At 35.4% G+C, this 22,390-nt stretch overlaps 1 protein-coding gene across 3 annotated transcripts in view; it reads left to right on the top strand.

Moving 5' to 3' along the window:
• The first annotated feature begins 221 nt into the window (after positions 1-221).
• TTK (TTK protein kinase) overlaps positions 222-22,390 on the top strand; it is a 42,040-nt gene continuing 19,871 nt past the window's right edge. For 2 of the 3 annotated variants that reach the window (XM_085316081.1, XM_085316079.1), the window contains exons 1-10: positions 222-311; positions 7,976-8,120; positions 8,412-8,637; positions 11,531-11,637; positions 14,996-15,139; positions 18,595-18,691; positions 18,771-18,846; positions 18,929-19,026; positions 20,115-20,214; positions 20,906-21,029. In XM_085316081.1, coding sequence (XP_085172207.1) covers positions 270-311; positions 7,976-8,120; positions 8,412-8,637; positions 11,531-11,637; positions 14,996-15,139; positions 18,595-18,691; positions 18,771-18,846; positions 18,929-19,026; positions 20,115-20,214; positions 20,906-21,029 — 1,159 coding nt within the window. In that variant the 5' untranslated portion in view covers positions 222-269. Of the gene's footprint in view, positions 312-4,101; positions 4,282-7,975; positions 8,121-8,411; positions 8,638-11,530; positions 11,638-14,995; positions 15,140-18,594; positions 18,692-18,770; positions 18,847-18,928; positions 19,027-20,114; positions 20,215-20,905; positions 21,030-22,390 lie in introns of all 3 variants that reach the window. The other variant, XM_085316080.1, reaches the window with a different exon arrangement.

Below are 22,390 nucleotides of genomic sequence, written 5' to 3' on the forward strand. Positions count from 1 at the left end.
AGGCCGGAGCAGAAGGGACAGCGCCGCCATCCCGAGCGCCAGCGGCCGGAGGGAGGGAAGGCCCCGCGCCCGCGCCCCCTCCTCCCCCGCCCCTCGCGGCTCACCGCCCATAGGAAGGCGGGGTCCGCTTTTTTTTTTTTCCTTGTTTCCTCTCTGCTCGGCCAATCGACGCTCGCTTTCTCATCCGCCCCGCGAGCCGTCTCGACCAATGGGAAGCGGGCTCTTTGGGCGGCGGTGATATTCAAACGGAGAGCGGCGCGCGCGCGCCCATGGCCGGCCAGAGCCTCTCTCCGGCCCTGAAGCGGGCGGCGGTGAGTGCAGCCTGGCGCGGCGYGGGGCCGGGCCGGGTGTGGAGGTCCCAGGGCGGTTTCCCGCGTGCGGAGCAGCGCCGGCGGCCCGAGGGCGGCCTTGGCGTTGCGGCGGGGCCCGCGGGCCGCGTGAGACGGTTGGCTCGCGGCGTCGCAGCTCGGAGGCGCGGCGGGTGCTGGGCCCTGTGGGGTCGGTGCGCGCCGGGGAGCGGCGAGGCTTGCGCTGGGGACGGGCGGTCGGGGCTGTGGCCTTTGCTCCGCTGTTAGCGTAACCACGCGGGGGTAGGTCTGACTGGATGTTAAAAAAAAAAAAAAAAAAAAAAAAAAAAAGAGGTGAATGTGGCAATACCTGTAGCTAGGTGCTGTGATGCTTTAGAAACTGGTCCCAGAGAAACCTAGGAGCGGTTCAGAGACTTTGTTTTGGGTTGTAGTCATTCACTGGATGATGTTTAATTGTTCTGCACTTAAATAGAAAATACGTAAAACAAAGCAATAAAACATCTGGCATAGTCCTTTCCCTGCATTATTCACCACTTTTTTACTTTTTCATCGTCTTTCCCTCCACCACCTTTCTCCAGAGGTTATGCTCTTTTTATCTACAACTGATGAATGATTTTGTGGGTTTATTTATTTGTTCTTATGTTTGAAATCTTCTGAGATCAAATGAAAAACAAGTTGGGATAACACAGTTAGCTGTAGACTTGACAAGTTATAATTAGGTGAGGATTTCAGTCCAGTGTTTAAGTTATGTTCAACTAGGATGAAGAACATTTTCCAAAAATAGACCTAAAGCAGGATTGTTTTAATATTCGTATGAAGATATACATATGATGTTAAGGAGTTTTATTTTCCAGTTTTCAGTAACAGTTTCAGCAATAAAAAGGTCCATGTGGGTGAAGAGAGGGAAAAAGGACAGAGGGCTCTTTGAAATGTGTACCTATTGATACTGCTAGACCTCTTCCTAAAATGATATCCTAAACTGAAACTGCTCTTAGTTATGTCTCTAGTATCACCGCTTGGCTATGTCCTTAAGTTTTCTGTACTTAAAATTCTGACTCAGCACTGTTGCATGCTGCTTTCACTGTGTTTATGCTACAGTATCTCATGTGTTTTTCTGCTCTTGATTGTTTCCTTGATTCATTTCCTTTTGTAGATACAAAACACCATATGTATATGTTCATATGAATATTAAAACAATCCTGCTTTAGGTCTATTTTTAAGCTGAGTTTAAGCTAAAACTAAAATTCCAATTTTTCTCATTTTTATTGATAGCTAACGATGCTGTCATAACTTTCTGAAGGTTAGTTGATTTTGTTTCCGTATAAGCGTACCCTGATTTAGAATTTAGGACTTGCAATAAATAAATTATAAGCCTGCTTTCAAAAGAGATTTGAGAGAGATTTTGTATGTTTAGCTGCATAAAGGATAGTGACTTTTACTACTGGCTGTACTGTGAACAATTTAAGTGAGTTACCTAGTCACTTAAGTGTAAGAGCTAGGTAGTTAATTATCAGGTAACCTGTTAGTCTTGTAGTCAGGGAGTCACACAGGGCATAAAAGGGAACTGAACTTGGTGACGAGTGCTTTTGTCACTGATCTGAATTCAGATTTTGCTAACTCTCTTCATGGAACAACTTGGACTGATGCTTTCTAGGCACAACATTTTTAAAAATATCTATCCAAGATAACAGAAATCTCAATTTGTTTTATATTTCTACCACGGCAATCTGCTCTTCAGACTTTAACCTAAGAATTTGCTTCTCCTTAACAAGCAGGTCTTCTGCTTTCATGACTTTCCTTAAATATAGAAAAAACCTTAAAAGTTTCAAGCAGTATCTATTCTTTCAAATTGTTAAAAACTAGATTTTGCTGTGACATCTGCAGAACACAAACTGATAAGTAGATAAATCACAGATAATGCCATGCGTCTCTGGACTGGGCAGGAACTTTTGTATGCAGACGAATGTCTGTGCAATAGCTCCTAACATTCAGGAAGGGTCTATAGCAGTACTATAGTATGTTTAACCATGCTTACATGTTTAAGCAATGATGATGTGTTTAAAAATATCTGCACTTAGAAGGGGTTAGGATAGCTGTGCTTCCTTTAATTCTCAGCACTTTCTGTATTACCAGCTACTATGTTCATGTTTTCCTTAAATGCTGAGTACTCTTGAAATACTGAAATGAATATATGAACAGAATAATGCAAATACGGTACAAGTTCAAGGCTACAGTCAGTTTTCCTGACTTGTTTATGTGAGATCTTCATGCATGGGGGGGGGGAGGGGCACCTTAAATGTGGAGGAAGAAAGGGAAAATGCCAGAAAATATATATGTGGGTAGAACTCCTGATGGAGAGGAGTAAGTGGCATTTTATCCCTTCTGCAGAGTAGAGGACCTGATTCAAAATCCATAAGAGAGTCTCTTGACGTTAGCAGACACTTTAATTAGACCATAGATAAAGCTAGAAATATGTTTAAGATAATTGAACCAACAGTAGTCTGGAGATATAAGGAAAATATAGTTAATAACACAAATGTGTTTTTCTCCTCACCTTAATTAAAAAAAAAAAAAAAAAAAACATGCAATCTTTCAAGCACTTACTGAAGCTGCTTTCTACAACTCTTGGTTTCTTTGGATAAACAGGTATAGGACAGTATTTCGGTAGATTACTGGGTATATCTTATGTTTAGTAATTAAAATATGTTTTCAGACTTGTATTTGACAAAAAAAAAACTATATCCAGCTCTGTCATATGGTATTGTTACAAGTATAGTGAGATTAAATGGATAGAAGCAGAATAATGTATGAAATTCAGTATTTCAGGACTGGGTGCTGTTTCTCTTTATTATCAACAAATACTGCTTTCAACATTACATAGAGTCTTGTGGTCATCCCACATTGTCACCTCATCTGTTTGCAACGTACATTGCCCTTTCATTAGCTGTCTCTGAGCTTCTAACTTACTGGGTCTGTATCAGAATTTGAAGCTGCTTGAGCTATGGCATTTATTTTGAATTAGTTCCATCTTCCCGATTTCTGCGTACATTGTCTCCATGCGCCTTGCTTACCTGGCTCTAACCCTCTTCTCTGTACAGTTTTTTCTAGCTCTCAACCCTGATGCAGTTGGCTTAGTTCTTGTTGAGAATACATTTATAATATTGTTTTGCTGGTTTAGATCTTCTCTGTATTGTCAAATTTGAACAGTCTTCACAGAGTAGAAAAATTAATGGCAAATGGTTTTTTGAAAAATAATCATGCAGCAGGCTATGTCAAAGATGGAATACTTGCTTAAGGTTGAACTCTAGCACGAGTAGAAAAACTAGTTACAAGTCATAAAAATACTTAGATGATTATGCCTTTAGTGTATTTTTCATCAGTAAATCTGTAAACAAATATGATATAACTGTATATTTTCCTGTGTGTTTTCAGTTTTTGGGATACCCCAGCCTCTGTGGTTTTGAGGTGATCTTGAGCAGTATTTGCTGGAGTACTCATGTTTCTTTTCTCTTTTTTTTTTCCAGTGATATGAGACTTAAGTCATAAAGGATAGATGTTGGATATGGAGATTTCTGTTCTTGATTATAACCAGCAGCACATTTGAACGTGCTTGCCCTTATTCCAAAAGTAGTTTTTGAGCTTTTTTGGATGCTGTTTAGTTACTAATTTGGAATAGTTTTATTGGTGTGGTTTAATGAAAACTTTATTTCTGAGTTGATATGAGGATGAGCCACGTTGAGGAAGTACGTTTATATACATTTACTTCTCTAACCATTGTATTTTTAATATACAGGAACTTTGCAGGATGGAGAACTAGGTTTCTTGCCTTTGCTGGTTTCTTGGGAACATCTGAAACAATCTGACCCTCATCCTTGTTAGCTTGTTTGACAAGGCATATTCATTCCTCAGGAGAGGTTTTCAGTGTATAATACACATTGAACCTTGAACATTTTAGAAGCTCCTCACCGGAAATGTAAGTTTGACGCATTAAGAGTTAAATTTCCTGAATAAATTTGTTCTTATTTATTTGCTATATTTGGCAATATATCACTGGAAAAAGAATGACCTCTTTACATGAATGAGGAAAACATAAGAACTGTGAAGAAAATTCATCTGGGATTTGTCAACAAATACTGTTGTGGTGAGAGATCATGGTGTTACTAAACATGAGGTGAATTTCTTGTAATATTCTTTGCACTTTGGTGCAAAGAAGCTAACTTCATGAATAGAGGGATCCATAACTAGAGGGAATGGATACTGTTCAAGGTCAGACCTTTAAGAATACTCCCACTCATTAAAAAAAAAAAAACAACAAAAAAAACCCAAAACAAAACAAAGGCCTAGAGTATCTGACTTTATGCCCCTCTTTGTTGTATTTATCAAAGGCAAAGCTGAAATAGATACTAAAATCTTCCTTAGGAAGAGACAAATATTTTTTTCCCCATGAGGTAAATAATTTGCATGACTTTCCAAAGAAGGTATATATCAGAAAGAGTCTTTGCTATGGCAGTCACCTGTGTAATTTTTAACAAAATGATCTCCTGAAAAATGGTATAGTTTATACAGTTTGTCTCAGGATAGCCTGATAGCCTATGGTAATTGTTCTTTATGCAGTTAGGGGAGGAATAGGTATAAAAAATTCTAAGCAAACACTGAAATTGGATTCTATTCTTGAAGAAAAATGAAGGGCTGGTTCTTGTTTTAGTCTCATCTCTGTAGAAAATAAGACTATTTTTCAGGTAGCACTGATTTAACATGCAATCTCTAGCGTTTACAATTCTTTCCATATAGGTCTTACGGCCATATTTAGGGGATGCTTGTTTCTGCTTTCATAGACATCTGAAAAGATTTTTTTTTGTAGAGAAGGAAGGAACTGTTTTCAGAACTTGATCTTCTTTTTGCTTTTCTGCAAAGATATTACAAGTTCATACATCTAACAATTCTCCGGTGAAATCTTAAAGTAGTAAGAGCTGTTGATAGTAATAACATGGGTGGTATTTTTGCCACTGTGTTTTGAGTTACACAGAAGCAATGTTTTGAACCTACTGGGGGGGAAAAAAGTCTTTCCATATAGACTAGAGTAGATTTTATATTCTTAATGGACCATTCCTAATACAGGAAGGATGTGAAATATGCCTGTCTCTGCTCATGTTAATGTGATAATCTGCTAGGTTATGGTCTCTGCTGTATGTCCAGGTTTTGCTTGGTAATAGCTGAGTCTTCTGCTTTCAAGGAAGTACAAAATTGCTTTGATAGTACTCTGTGAATTAATAGTGGGAGTTGATGAAAGTACAGTAGGCTATTTTTAGACAGTAGAATTAGATGTGGATAAAGTTGTGACCAGTGTGGTTCATGAAAATGGAAGAGTTCTGTTGCAGGCGCATGAAATCATAAAAATTCTGTTTGTCTTCAATTTATATTAGCATATTTGCTCCACTCAGCTTGTCTAGATTCTTATCTCTCAGCCGTATCCATATTTCTGTTAATAAACTGATACAGCATTTGAGGATGTGGTATAATATTTCTTAGAATATCTTTAAATCATTCGTATCATTTTACAGTCTAAAGAAATAGATATTGCTTGGCTTTGACAATACCCTTTGTTTTTGAACATTTTTAACAGCACAAAGCAAATGTGCAAAGAAAACATTAAAAACTAAAACAATGAAAAAAGAGACCCCCTGGGGTCATTAAATTTAGATTCCTTCTAGTACTTCTGTAAATCCCATTCACAAACTTACCAGGCTGCTTTTAAGAACTGGTTAGGTCTTTCTATGTTAGAAAATGAGACAGGTATTAGTATGATATTTATACATAAAAACACTGTTCTCTTCTTCATGTGAAACGGTTACGTTCTAAAGTTCTTCCTGTATATGTTAGTGTTTTGTTATATGCTGATGTTCTTAAAAGCCTTTGGATATAGATATTTTCTGTTTGGATAAGACATTTTGTAGGTGAATTGATTTAATCTGGAGCTTCAGTTATAGCTATGGCAAACAACTTAAACAGCATCTTTTCATATAATTTCTGTACATGTAGCCAACCTGTTAGTAAAGTAAACCATTTGTTTTGTTAGTAAACTGCCCCCCACACAAATGATGTGATATGGTCACATCCTGGAAAAAGTAATATGGTTTATTCTTTGGAAATATACGCAAGATCTTGTCCTTGAAGGAAGAGGGTGCAGAAAGGTGAAATACTTAACTTTGTCCGTTTAAGGTTCTCAATATTTTACTGCAAATGTTAAACATTTACACTTTTGTAAGCCTTGAATTACCCCAGTTATGTGGGGATAATTCTTAGTAGTTGACTACACAAATCTGCTTTAGGGTTCTTCTAGCTCCTGCACAGATTGTGAGACCTTGTGCAGACTATTCTTTCTTTCTCTTCTGATTAGTATCTCCTGGTTAACTATCTCCACCACCAACAACTCTTAGTTTTGATATTGGATTATATCCCCTAATGAAACAGGTATTCTGGCCAGGAATTAATACAAAAGTTGCATAATTATTATGGCAACATAATATAGTTATTTGTTACATCTTTCTTTCTGGTTTATCTGTATTCAGTGGTTTGTCTTTATTTGTATAATAAAGAATGAATTCTTTTAGATAAAGATCTAGGCTATAAAATTTTGCAACACCAGAACTTAATGGAAACTGTAAGAAGTAAGTCTTTCCAGATGTTTAATTTTTAAACTCAATGGTATAAATAAATGTACCATATGTTTTAATTAAGTGCTACTTTAAGGAAGGATAATAATAAAATTGAGGCAAATCCTACATGGATAAACTGAAAATTTTCAGGGTACAGTTCACTATTCAACTATGCAATTAATATTGGGCCCATTTCCCTACTGGGGAAAGGTAATGCTAAAAGGTGAGTTTTAGGCAACTTTTGCTGTTTTGAAATTTACTAGTTCTGTTATAACTTACATCTGCGGTGAGAATGGAGAATTTTAACTATTGCTAAAACTTGAAATATTTTCTTTCTAAAATGTTTAAGATGGAGTGGGAGGAGGAGAGGTGAGACTTCTCAGGTAGTTTAACCCACCCTTAACAGGTATCACCAAGTGAAAAGGTCTCTCCTTCCCTCCTTTCTTTTCTCCATATGATGCAGTTGAGGAAGCAGGAGGGGAAAAAAAAAAGCAGCAACAATAGATCACCTTCCCCTTTTTATTTTCTATAGAGGGTTAGTTTTCTGTTGATGTTTGTCCCTGAGCCAGGTCACCATGAGGTCTAGTAAATACCCATTCCATTGCTGGTTGATTCAAGAGAAATAGCAAGAGTGTAAGGCCAAGAGTAGGACTACCTTTTCTTGTTAGCAATCCAAATGATAGTTTTAGAATGTATCCGCCCCCTCCAAATATTTATCGACACATTGGATATATGTTATTGGAAAGGGCTGTTAAACAACATGGATTACCGTTTGGGCAGATCAACTCCTTTTGCTACTCTTAAGTTAGCTTCTGCTATGAGGTTTACTTGTATAAGTAAGCTGACAAAGTTTTACTAAAATATTTGTTATATAATTTGATTTAATCTCAACTAATATGCAAAATGTACATGGGAAAGTATTTTCCATGCACTATTACTTAGAGGTAATTGCAGTTAAGGATCTGCTACAATGGAATTCTTCAGTAACTTCACTAGTTTTTAACTTTGCAGATGGAGGAGGAGGATCTAAGTGAAAGAGGATTACCACAAATTGCTTCAATCATGAGTAGAGTTAGAGATTTGAAAAACAAGTACAAAAGTGAAGACAATGTCACAGATGAGCTTAGTTATACTAAAATATCAGCTGATACAACAGGTATGCATTTTTGTTGATCTTTATTGTCACCTCTGTAATTGATCTTAGACTGAATGGAGGAACTGTTAACTGAAAGGGTTTGAGGTATTTCAGTATCATCCTTTTAGCACTTTTAATATGATTAATCACTTTAAAATACATGTCCTCTCTCCTTATTTTTAGTAACTTTTTGTTACTCTAATGTGAAAAAACGCTAGTCTTTGTAGATGAAGGTTCACAAAAATTGTTTTATGCTGCTTTTCATGTTCATTGCAATTTTAATTAAATCATTTTGTTATTTTTTTCCATTAGATAACTCTGGAACTGTTAATCAAATAATGATGATGACAAATAATCCAGAAGCTTGGCTGAGTTTCTTGCTTAGGTTAGAGAAAAAGGGAATTCCTCAGATGGATGTTACTCTACTGAATAGACTCATTGGTCGTTACAGTCAAGCGGTAACTGCATTACCTGCAGAAAAGCATAGTCAAGATGAGAGCTATGCTCGCATCCTTGTGAGATTTGCTGAGTTGAAAGCGTAAGTATACATTTTTTTTTCAGTATAACTACTCTGATCCCTGAATATTAATGAGAGCAAAGATAGTTATTTTGCATTAGTGTTTTCCACAACATAAATGAGTATTTTGATAGGTCCTGTTGTTTTCATGTAGCATCGTTGAAATTCTGAGCGGGTTTGATGGCTAGTCAAACCTATTGCATCTGCAGTACTTACGTTCTTCTTCTGAACATGATTGTTCAGAACCATTTGAGTTGGATGTGTTAACTTACATTTTTACCTGTATTGTATGTGTTGGGCATATGGGAAGCAGTATGAGATGCTTCCTCCTTCCCCTTGTCCCTTCAGCTCTATGCATTAGCTCAAAAGAAGGTGTGGAGAGCAGCATGAGTGAAATCTGACTCATCCCTTTAATTTGGGGGAAATGATAAACTGTATCAACTTGTGTACATTGCAAGTTATGATTATTTCCCTGTGGGCTTCTGTAACTGACTTACCATAACTGTGAGGTACACAACCTGCTRTTATCCAGTCCATTTAGCTCAACTTCAGGAATCTAAACTTCCTTGTCTAGTCTGTTTTCTCGGTATAAAAAAACTTATCTGAACTGTATTAAATAGCTGCCTTAAGATGGGAAGAACATCTTGGAACATCATTTTAGACTTTCATGACTTAAGAGATTACTCCTGATTGTAACCTTTTATTGCTTTATCCAAACTTAAACACCAGTGTTTCCTTTCGGGTATTTATTAGGGCAGGGTTCTAATTTGATTTTTTTTGTTTGTTTTTGTGAGTAGTTCTCTTGGCACTCAAAATACTGTCAGAGCACATGTGTTGAGATAAAGAACTGCTTATATGTTGAGATAGAACTTTAAACATCATAGTAGTTCTTAACAGTCAAAGAAATGAGCAGGTGCTCTCCTCATGACTAAATTTTTCCTTTCATTATTCTCCAGTGTAGCCTTTTGGCAGGTGGCTTGATCTTGCACTATTAATATGATCTGCTTCTTTGCCTGTTCTGTCAGCTGAATGGATCTTTCTGCATCCCTGTTTACTTTCACTATATGCCTGTGGTATTCTTCTGAATGTGCTATTGGGAAATGAGCAGCAGTGAGTAAATATCCTGTTGCAAATCCTTAGCATCTTGAAGGAAGATGTTTTTGTGTAGCAAAAAAATGCACTGAAGGTTCTGTCATTAGCCTGTTGATACTAGGAATACATGAATATTGTTCACCCTTTTAGTTGCAATGAATCATTGAGATATATTTAGTTACCTGACCACCGCAAGTTTTAGAGACCTTTGTGGGAGTAGTCTGCCTTTCTTTGTTTCATTATTAAAATGTGCTACCTTTAGCTATACTAAAACATCCTCTGTTTTGGTAGCCAGTATTACTGTAGAGTGCACCTAGCTCATTGGTAACACAGATCTTTTCTTTTAATTTTTCTGCTTCATTTTTCTGCTTTATAACTGATGGCATTTGTTGATTAACAGGTATGTTTTCTGACTGCTAATGAAAACTATTTAAAAAGAGAGACAACCTTCTCAAATGCCGTAAAAAAAAAAAAAAAGTACCCGCCAAAATCTGGTGCAATGTTAATCCCAGTGGAACCTTACATGGTGGTTCCACTTTTGTAAACTACTTTCCGAGATTAGCCAACTCTTACTGTGACTTATTATAAACCAATACTTTCTCAATTTGCTGCTTGTCTATTATTTTTGGAGATTGATGTTAAGATATTTGAGTATTTTTTAGGCCATTGTTATAATATTCAATCATTGCTAGCAATTTTACTAGCTTCTGAGACTTCCACAGCATTTTAAATTTTTTCTGTTCCTGGTTATCAACTTGTCTATTACTACTTCTCTGCTCAATTTTAGTTTCTGTCAAAGAAAATATTCTTGCCTGTCTCATGGCTTACTAGGGTCCTTTTGCCTTTTCAAGTACTGCATATGAGTAACTGTAATCCATAGGTGTACTGATTGTACACCACTGATTGTAGTGCCTTCAGTGGGGGAAGAAAGATGCTCTACAGCAGTGCTACTTTTGCTGTTCTTTCAAATTTTCCACATAACAGAAAGAGCAAGCTGTGGCATCACAAACTTCTGAAGCCAGCAGTGACAATTTGAGATTTTAGTGTCTAACATCAACACTAGATTCTTTTCATCTCTTATTGGCAGTAGTGGGGTCTTGCCTTAGTATGTTTTCTGGACAGTCAATCTGTGCCATAACCTTTCTGCCCATTGTGATTCTGATGGTGCTTGAGGAGCCCTTGAAAAAGCCCTGAAAAAAGCTAAGGTAAACAGCCAACTACGTCCGTGAATGAGTCATCCATGCAGATTAACCATGCTACCCTTCCCTACCTTCACCTAACTCTTCTGGCTGCTACACAGTGCCACCAAGTGTGTAGTGTAATGTCTGTTGCTCACATTAGATTTTGCTCTGCTTGTTCCTATCTAAGTCCCTCTTTTTCTTTCTGTTTTCCCTCTTCCCCCTCCCTTCAGAAATGATTTTTTTTTACAAGTGAGAAAGTGAATTTAATTCATATACTAGAGCTTAATCTAGAACAACAGAACAGGGGCAGAAGAACTAGTTATCAAAGCTGAGTGTATTGAACTTAACTGGACTCTATTAATACACTTAAGCCATTAATGAGACTTTTCTCGTTCTTAAAATAATTAAACGTTCCACTGCAGAATTCTTTGGAAAGGGTCAATTTGTTATCTTTCAGTTACCAGCTTTTTTGAGACTCTGGTTATTTGCCCTTCAGTAAATGGTTCTAAGGAGGAGGAGGAACTTTGGCTGTAGATGAATTACTTTTCCAGAATTATCTGATGCCATCACTAAGTACATGGAACTTGATCCTTGTTAGTCAGGCTTTTCATTCTGTAACTATTGGTATACTCTCTTTACAGTCTTCAAGATCCAGAGGAGGCACGTGACCAGTTTCATCTGGCCAGACTAAATTGCAAGAAGTTTGCTTTTGTGCATGTAGCTTTTGCACAGTTTGAACTATCACAAGGTGTGTAGAAAAACTTGTTCCATGGATGGTGTTCTGTATTGTTTTAGTGTGGGGGAGGGTGGGTTTTTGTGAATGCTACTCTACCATGATTTTCAAGGGGCTGTGATAGCTATTAAATGAGAAAATGAAATAATTTGTTTTTATGATTAAAGTTTAAAGACAACATGTGCTTTCGTTTTTAATGAAAATCTGCGTATGTTTTTTAGTAGTCTTTTTCCTTTAGAAATAATATTAAACCAAGGTGAAATCTGGCAGTGATTTCTGGTTTTTAAGTGTAGTAGACTACACTATAATAGCAGGTGTAGGTGAGACTCTTGGTGGAGTGAAAAACATTCACGTTTGGGTGGTACTCTCCCTTCAGCCACATGCATCTTGCTTGTGGAGGAAGAAATTCTTTGGCTCTTGGTAAACTGCTATGGAATATAATCAAGAGCATAACTGGTAGTGAGACATTTCATAGTTCATATTTGTGTTTTCAAGGTTTCTTAAGGATGATGAAGTTTAATTTAAAAGCAAGGTCTTGAAAAAATTTCTCCTAATTCTGACTCCTTCCAAAAAAGCAAATATAGATTCTTGATTTGCTTTTTATTTAACCAAAATACACTAAACTGTAAATGTGGAATTTGGACTAAGTAAATTCCCTCCCTTCTGCCATTCAGGATCTTAAGTAGCTGACAATTGAATTTTAACTGATTCTTCTGTTCTCTGGTCTATTGTTGAATAATAACGTTGGGAAAGTGGAGGTGAAATGGTATCTTCTGTTTCTTCATAGTTTGGAGTAGAATTACTTGACAATTTTATAGATGCCATTTCTCAGTCAACTAGGAAGAAAAAACAAAACAAAACCCAAACCATAGTTTTGTCAGTATTCAAAATAGCATGGTATTCTTTGTATAATGTCATGCTGCAGTGTTTTAGGCAAACCGTTCTGATATGACAGTGATACTGTATGGCCTCTTCTTTAAGGGGTGCCTGTACTGTTCTTGCTAGGGGAAGCTACAGAGAAGGCAAATTTCTTCCAGATCAAGTTATCCTATATAGCTCAGAAATCTTGTCTCAGGTTATTTCAGGATTTACGCCATCTCAGCTTCCAGATGGCTATTGAAATTATGCTCTAAGTAATTTAAAATAATAGGTCCTCAACACTTTAGACCAGTAATCCAAGGAATTCCTTTCGGCCTCTTTATACAACTTATTTTCTGTTATGTGTTGGGAACATGGCTCTAGTACTTGGTAGCAGGGATGTACTACCTACCTGTGAGCTGGTGTTTGTGTGGTATGTTTTTTTGTGCTTTTTTGGGGGGGAGGGGGGAGGGATGTTCTCTGTTCTGCAGGTGATTTGAGCAACATGATTCTTTGCTGCCCTGTTACTCTGTTAATCCATCCTTCTATCACAGTCACCAGCGGATTTAATTACCCCCTAGCTGTGGGATGTGTTCATGCAATAGCTTTTTACTTTGACAGCAAATAGGCAGCTTGAAATGGAAATTTTAATTCCAGATGAATAAACCAAAGCCAACCATAACTGGTTTATCTCCCATGTGTACTCTTGATTTGTATCTGTTATCCCCAAGTTGATCTGTTTGACATTTGGTAATGTGTACAGAGCTATAGTGTTCCTCCTTTGTGCTTCAAAGGGGATTAGTGTAACATACTAATTGTATATTCTTTCTTCTCCACTCAATTCATGCAGCTTAGGCCAAAGGAAAGTGAAGGAGCAATGCTTTACCTTCTTATCTAGGTCACTTCAGCAGTACTTCAGCAAGTCTACTGATCTCGTCTAGATTAATCATTTTCCCTTTACATTGGAAAGAAAAGGTTAAAAGGTTAAATTATACTTTTACTTCCATGTTTTGAGCAAAACTTAGTTAAATCTCAAATCAAAATTCTGAAATTATGGTTGGCAAATTAGGATGAATCAATCAAGATTGGCATATAAACTGAGTATTCATAACCCAAAAAAAGTGATAGAATACAGGTGGTGTTCTGGTTTGTTTAAATGAATAAAACTTCATTTAAATACAATACTGACTTCTCACTTCTGGTGTGCCTTGTATATTTTGCTTGAAACTGGATTTGCTATGAAGTGTTCAGAGCTCATGACCATAAAAAACCCTAGTTAAGGATTCTTGAAGATAAATCCTAAAAAGATATCCACTTGCTCAGGATTTTGGTGGGGGAAGAAGGGGGAGAGAAGTACTTGTGGTTAAAAGCCAAATCATAATAAATGTGCACAAGAGATATATAAATGAAGCTATGACCTTTATTTTGGCATTTTCTTGCTTCAGTGTCCAACTTTATTTTGATGTTCTTAATATACTTTATTTAAGCATACATTCCTAAATTTTAATCATCTCTAATTTTTAACTAGAGGCAGAATGAATTTAACTTTAGTTGGAGTTTGAATTGCTGGAGATACGGAGCTCGACTATATTATTGTATAGTGTAGTAAATAATGAATTATATATGCATTACACCTGTAAGAAAATATTTTTACATTTTGCTGCTTTGGAAATAAGGAAAAAGGGGAATTTGAGGCTTCAAGGTACAGTTTTTAATATAATAGCTGTAACAAAATACTCTTATTTTGCCCTGATGATAGGGGAGGGGAATTAGAAAAAAAATTTGGTCTTGATACACTTTTAACCACTTTCTGCCATGAAATAGCAAAGAATTGAGACTTGACTCTTTGATATGTCATAGCAGAGTATGTGTACTTGTTCATATATAAACACAAAATGCATATTAAATTCAGTTAAAGTACTTTCTCTTGTATCTCTGTCTTTATGATATTTAGTAATGTGTAGAGCTACAGTGAAACAAAACCTTTCCCTTTTCGTTGCTCCCAGTTGTAGTGCTTTCTGAACTGGGGATGTTTGATTTTTAACTTCATTTGTTTTTAACTTTGGTACCTAGTTAAATGAATTAAAGCTGTTTTATAAGGTGTATATAAAGTTTTTTATCTGGTCAGATCTAAAAAAATTTCTTTGATACTTCAGGAAGAACTAATTTTAGAGTTTGTGGTATGTTTCCATGTAGTTCCTGTAACAAACTAAACAAATGCTGAGAATGAAGTTATGTGAATTTCTAAAGCATATTTCATGACTTGCTGCTCAATTTCATATGAGAAACTGGCTTATGTACTCATGTGTTACTGGTTCCAGATAGTATCCTTGAAACAGATGTATGTCTAAATGGGAACAGCAACATAATAAACAATGATTGCAGAGAATGATGCAAAATGAATATAAAGCATGAATATAAGCATTTTTAAATTAGAAATAACGTGTTGCCGTACTGCCATACTATAATTGTTTATATTCTTTCAGCTTCTAACTCACTGTTCCTTACTACTTAGGAAATATGAAGAAGTGTAAGCAGCTTCTTCAGAAAGCTGTGGACTGCTGTGCTGTTCCATTAGAAATGTTGGAAACTGCTCTGAAAAACTTTCATTCACAAAAAAAGCAGTTGCTTTCAGATGAGGAGAAAGAGAACTTTGCAGGTAACTGCAGTTTCTTAAAATATGAATTGGGTTTATGCAGTTTCTAATGTTAAATTGAAAAGTTATTTTCTCTGTGATGTCTTTTATTTATATATATATATATATATATATGTATGTATGTATGTATAAAAGAACTTGATCTATGTTAGTATCTAATAAACAGTGATACTAATGAGACCTTAGGCAGCTTATATTCTTCATTGTATTCCTTCAGTTCTCAGTTGTATCTCCGCTGCAGTGACTTCAGGTCGCAGAAGCCCTAAGATACAGTCCTTACCTGCAGTAGGGTAGTACACTAATTCTGCAAAGGGTGCTTGTCTATTTGTCCTTAGGTATTTGTACTCTAACAAAGACCTGCACCTGGAAGTGTGAAATGCAGAGCTGGTGATAGCAGAGAAGCTATTAGACATGAAATATGTAGAGTAAACTATACAGATAGGTTTTCTTGAGGTGTGTCTTGCAAAGATTGTGCTGAAGCAGATTTTGCAGCAATTTCAGTGAAGTCAAATCCAGGGAAAAGAATCTGTTTTAACTTTAGATTTATTTTACAAATGGATTAAAAATATGCACTTATCAGCACAAAATTGAAGTGCTTGATTTTTATGTACAATATAACTAGTACTAGTGCTCTAATATATAATTTTAACTTACCAAGTTTTCATGAGACTTGTTTGGAGTAAAATTCAACAAAAAATGTAGTTCAAGTAAAATGTAGAGGCACATGTGACTAATTCTTGCAAGAGTGACATCTAGCTTTTTTTAAAGAAAGAAAAAATCAAAACCCTTGTGTAAGGATAGAATTGGTAAAAATAGATTTTTTTTTTCCATAGAGCTATATCTACAGGAAAGCGATTGAGATTTGACTGTCTCCTTCTAAATCAACTTTTATGTAAACACTAATTGTGGAAAAAGACATCTAGCAAGATTTGCAATAATACTCCATTCTAGTATTAATTTTTTAGAGTTAATTTATTTTTTTGGCTTTTTTCTCTATTAACCATGTAGCAACTTTGTAAGTGCCACAGCCGATATAATGTTACTGGCTTTAGTTGTTACACATCTAAGGGTATACATATAAAATACCTGTATGCAATTTAGGAAACAATGAGTTTTGAGGAAAGGGTAGGTTTATTTCATTTTTCATTTAAATGAACAGATAAAAGGGATTATTTGAAAAGAGGTAAGGTGTTTTTTGTCCAGCCGTTTCAAAATAAAAGTTTAAATGACAATGCTAGACTTGAAATATCTCAAACTCAGGGACACACATGGTATAAACAACTGAATCTAACTTTCAGTGAATTTGTATGTTGCTTCTGGAGCAGTGGAGAGACTGTTCTATCTACAGATTTAAATGCTTATATGTTAAAGCAGTCTGCGTTGCATTTTTTTCTATTTAAAAGGTACTTTTAAAAGCTTTTTGTTTGACAACAGAAATGCTGACTGTTCTGAAAGTTGCATGCAGTTGTAATATAGTGATACACGTATGAAAACTAACAAATACAGGAGCCTTTTTAATCCCCTTTTTCTTTTGTGCATAGCAAACAAGTATTTGATTTGCTGGGTGAAATCAAATATGTATAACTAGGAAAAATATAATTTGATAAGATGTAGGTCATGATTAATATGAGAGGCTGTCCTGAAGAGCAGGATTTTGTGTGTGTGTGTGTGTGTGCGCTGGACTGTTAAGCTACTAATCGGAAACTTCCTAGATCTAATGCCAATGCTGTGTTTAACATATTAAAAAAATATTGAGAGAATACATTATGTATGATATTTATCTTTTTAGTCTGAATAGTTTATATAGAAATAGTTCATAAAAATTTTCAGACTAGAAATAGCTAAAATTGAAATGTTCAGGTATAGCTGAAGGTAGAAGGGGGACATGGAGGGCATCAAAATAAGCATCATATAAGTTTTGATAAACTAATCTATAATTTAAGAATGTTAAAGGAAACAGTAAAAGGCCCCCTTTTTTAAAGTTTTAAGTTGTGACATATTTTCTTGCGAAACTGTGGATAGGCATGATTTCTTCCATTTATTACTCAAGCAGACAGTTTCCTGTACTGATAGAAAACCAGGGCTTATATGATGTAGAAGATACTACAATATCTTAGTTATCTCTGATTTTAAATACATGTTCTGTGATGTCTAGTTGTCCATGCTGTTAATTTAATTCTTTTATTGTAGTCTACTGATAGGTGAATAATTAGAAGCTAATTTTAATTTTAAAAGGGTTGATCTGGTAGATAACAGAAATGATGAATTTACTATTCTGAAAACTCTTAACTTATGCCTCACAATGTTCCTTAAACAGAGAATTAACCTACCTTTTGTAAAGTTCAATGCATGAACATAACATACTTTGGGGCAGTTACTAAAGATTTGAGGATTAGATTGTGTGTCCTAACTTGTGATAATTTATTCATCTCTGGGAAATGGCTTTCTCATGTCTAGCTATAGGCAAAAATAACTTGGATGATTGTGGTGTTCTGTGCTATTTGCTGCTTTTGAGTTCCTAGAATAGCTCTTCGAGTAACTTGTTTTCTGGTTCACCTACCATAAAGTGTGTATAAAATATATGCTTTATTTTCACAAGACTCAGTAATAGCATGACTAGGAGTTGACTTGATATTTCATCCTGAGACTGATATACAACTTCATAGAACTTTTGCAAGTTCTCAAACTGACAGACACTCTATTCTGGAATGAGACTGAGCTAGTGAGCTAGTGGACAAGCCATTTGCTATTGCCTTTTTTGATCCTTCCTGTCCTGACAGTAGAGCACAGCTCAGAAGAGCACTCTAAAATTAGCTGTGAGTGAAACTGACTGGTTTAATTTAACCCAAACAATTTTTTTAGACTAATCAGTTGAATTTATCTGATATGAATTTGAGATTACTCTCATGAAGTGCCCGGTCAGTGGCTTAGTGTGGTAGAGGGACTTGGGAAAGAGCTTTGGTAACAAGTAGTTTCGGCTTACCCTGAAAGTTACGATGTCTCTCTCATCCCTGCCATMCTTCTCAAACCAGTGTTTTTGGTTGTTATATTTTTCTACATACAAAGTAAGATTAACAGAGGTCAGACTTTGGAGGTCCAAAAGTTAATTTGTTTGACTAGTTTATAGATATCTTAACTTTCTTTTGTGTTTTAGATGTATAATAAACTATGGCAGTTCATAAAATGGATATTTAATATATTCTATTTCTTATCTATTTTGCACTCATTCTGAAAAGCTGCCTGTGATTGTAAGGATTTTTCCTAGATGGATTATCATACCTTATGTAAAATCATAGAAGATGTGTACTTAGATCAGTAGAAAATAGTGATAAGTCATATTGGTTCTAATAACTGTGAGTGTCTCTCTTTCAAATTGCAATTGTTACAAAAAAAAACCTTTGTCTTTAGAAATATAATCTATAGTACTAGCTGAATAATTCTAATTAATTTGGCTGCAGTGTCAAGTACACAAGCGTCTGGACTTCAGAACATAGTTGGAAATCACAAAAGTAGAAAAAGGAATGATTCTGAAAATTCTTCCACTGCTACTCTTGGGTAATGGCTTGATTTCTTATATTTTATTTAAGCTCTTAAATCATCATARAAAAGACACACTCTTTTTCCTTGTTTTCAGGGGAGAGAAATCGCAAGAATTTGATGCTATTTTGAATTGCCATAATCCATTAAGACCACTAAACAAATCTAATCAGGTAGAATATGTAATACTTTGGTTCAAAATCTTAAATCTTTCTTTTTACTTTACACATCTGATAACTTCCAATTTGCCTTTAGGCCTGCCCTTTTGGGAGAGTTCCTGTTAAACTTGTAACTGATACTGGTGATGTTGTGAAGAAGGTGGATATCCCGCTTACAGCTAGTGTTATGAAGAGGTACAATTATTTTACTGCAACCTAATACATTTAAGTTCTCCTTTTCAATTGAATGCTTTTATTAGATAGTGAAAATATTAAATGTTAACAATCTTAAAATTTTTGATGAAAAATGATCATTATAATTACAGTAGGTATTGCTTTATCCCACTTTCTATGTCACCACTCAGATTAATTGTATGAGAGCATGCAAAGATCAATTTCTTCTATCTAATCAATAAAGAGCTGTAAAAGTAAATGAGATAGACTGAAACAAAAAAATACATTCAAAAACTTTATACTTGTGTACTCTAGTCCCTAAAATTAGCCATAAGGCGGACTTGTAATTTCAAAAAGATTTTTAAATCTGCACTTTTAACTGCAACACTGTAAACAATCTTTCATAAATTTGGGAACAAAATAACTGAGGCTTATTAATCTGTATGCTAATTGTAATATTAGGAAAGTATTATTGCTCATTTCAATGTGAGTAGCTGTTCAGCAATGGAAGAATCTGCTCTCTACAAACTTAAGTAGCACTTTGCTGCATGTTACTCCTGAGCTTAGTGTACCTTGAAAGTAAACAGAAAAGACAACATTTTTGCCTAATTCAGCCTTTGTTATACAAGTTTCTTCCTCTTGATAATGTGTGGAAAAATTCACACAGAAGTGGGAGGCTTTGTTACTCTAAGAGAAGTATGTAGCTTAAGAGTAAAAGATTACTTTGTACTTAGTCTCTTAATAGCAAATTTAAACCCAATATTCTGCATCTGTGAAACTAGTGGGAGACCATATATCATGTAATAGCATTTTTATAAAAGTGTTTAAATACTTACTTTGAAAAACACCATTCAGACCTAGGATCTTTTCCCTAGCTCACAAGTTTTCTGTTAAAGAAAGCCAGCTAATTGTCTGTCACTTCAGGAATGATGGTGATGTTCTAGATTTGTGGTGTTTCTCACTGTGCTATTACAATGCACCTGTTTTTCTCTGTATTTGTAACTTGTAGCTAGAAGTATTCACACATGATATTTTTCATCCAGCTCATGAAAGGCAACTATTAATTGTATCACATGCCAGTATATAATAAACAATATTGTCTTTAATAGGAAAATATCCAACTCAAAATCTACAGCCTTGACTGTACCTTTTCCACTATCTGACCCAAAATCTAGTGGGGATGATTCATATGACCTGGGAGATGTAAAGGTAACTTAAATCTTCCTTTTTTTTGTAAAATATAAAGAACGCTATTAGAAAGGGAAAAAAGAATGACACTTTTTTTCAACCTTGGGAGGAAATAAAGTAGAACTTCTGCATGTTAATTAGTTGTGAATAGAAATATTCACTGTGGTATTTGCTTTTGAAAAATCTTTATGTATAATCAATCATTGAGAACTTTCTTTAAACAGTACCTCATAGAGGAGGGAGGGATATAAAAATCTCATTGATTTATAAAGAGGGAATAAGATTGTGTATTTACTACAGATTTTTCAGCTGTAGTTGTGAGTTTTATCATAAGTATTCCATTTCAGTGAAGTTCAGTTAGGTGTTCTGTGGATCTGTAAATTATGATTTTTGCTAGAGACTTGATTTTTGAACTGTCTTGCACTTCTGTGTCCAGTCCTCTTTCTCTTCGCCAACCAGAAAACTTGGACTTTCTAGTCCAAGACTAGAAAGCATTTAGATCTTTGTTATAGAAACTGTATTATGGAATTCAGAATACTGAGGGATTTTAAAGTGGGATCAATGTATAATTGCCTGTATCCTGCACTATGTTGTGAAGCATATTTGCTTTGTGGTATATGTTAGTCATGATTATCATAAGGAAATACCTTTCGGATATTATGCTGGGATTCTCTTTCTTGATTCTTTTTAAGACACTGCTTGTTTTTGTTAGTCCTTAGAAGACAAAAACGCTGTACAGTTGCAAAGGTTGGATGAGGACAGCTTAGAAACTGCTACCTGTTCAACAGTAACTTTCAAAACCAAAATGGATGCAAGTCTTGCAACAAAAAGAGAAGGTAATGTTGATATGTGATGTTTTAGTAGTTTGAAATAGAATAAGCATGAAAAGTTGCTGTTCTGCATAAACTAATGCTTTACTAAAGAAAATGTTTTTCAAAGTTAAAAATTTTTGGAGGTCATTTGGGAAGCATTCAATCAAAGTCTGGTTATTGAGTGGTGCCTGTGGAAGTGGTATCAAAAAAAGACTGCAATATTCAAAATTCAAAGGTAGACAACCCATTTATGAAGTGCTGGGCTTGAAGATGTATAGGACTAATTCACTATCTACTCTACTATCTACAAGGTTTCAAATTAAGACTGCCAGCCTATGTGAAGAAAGGTGCTGCCAGCACATCAAAAATTTATATGAAAAAACAACAAAAATTCACGCTACAGATTTTGGCTATGAGACATTCAAACTAAAGATTATAATGTTCTTGAGTGATCTCTAAATGTTTGATTAGACAGACTCCAATTAGTAATTTTTTCTTCCTTATAGATGCTATGATTTAACCTTTGAAGTTTAATCTGAGATTATTTTAGCTGAACTAAGCTTTAAAAGGTGACAGCATGACATTGTCTTTAATTTTAAAAAAAAAAAAGTGAATATCTCCCTCAATTCCTCGTGAATACAGAGCATTCATGTCAGCAGTTGCTTTCAGCTTACACCCTGCTTTCTGTCCTATTTATGTAAAACTGCTTTCAAGATATGTGGAGTTTTCTGTTGCTGTTTATATATCACATGCAGTTTTTTATAGTGGGGTTGAACTTGGTCTTTTAGCCTGTTACAGTATTCTGAACTGTTCTGTGTTCACACAGTTGGATTAATAGCCAAATTCTTTGGCTAGGCTTCCCTAGTGTTCTCTTGGTTTCATCCATTAAGTATTGATCATCTTTGTCAGCTTCACTGTCCCATATAACACTGACATATATATTACCTCTAAATATTAAATTTGTCACCTCTTACTTGTTCTAATAAATTATTTTTCTTATCTGAATTGTACCTGAGGATATGCATGCATGTTAGTCTTTTGACAGTATTCTTGCAACTTTTTCTAATGTCACAGTTATCTAATAAGGTTTCCCAAAAGTATAAAAATCCTTTGGCAAAAGGCAAACTGCGATGTTAATTGCCCTTTTTTCCTTTGTCCTGCAGAAAAATAAAAACAAACAGCCCCTGCCCAAATCTCTTTCACCACCCTATCCATATACTCACTATAATCCCCTTTGAGCTTGTACTGCAGAAATCCTTTGTTCATGTGAACAGTGTGTATTAACTTTAAGCTGTACTGTTCAGAGGCTTATTAAATTTCAGTATCAGTCAAATGTACAGTTATATTTTTGAATACTGCAAATGCCTGTGCTTTGAACAATAGCC

This window comes from Rhea americana, unplaced genomic scaffold (genome assembly GCF_003343005.1).
Source record: "Rhea americana isolate MKP2758 unplaced genomic scaffold, rheAme1 scaffold_45, whole genome shotgun sequence".
NCBI lineage: Eukaryota > Metazoa > Chordata > Aves > Rheiformes > Rheidae > Rhea > Rhea americana.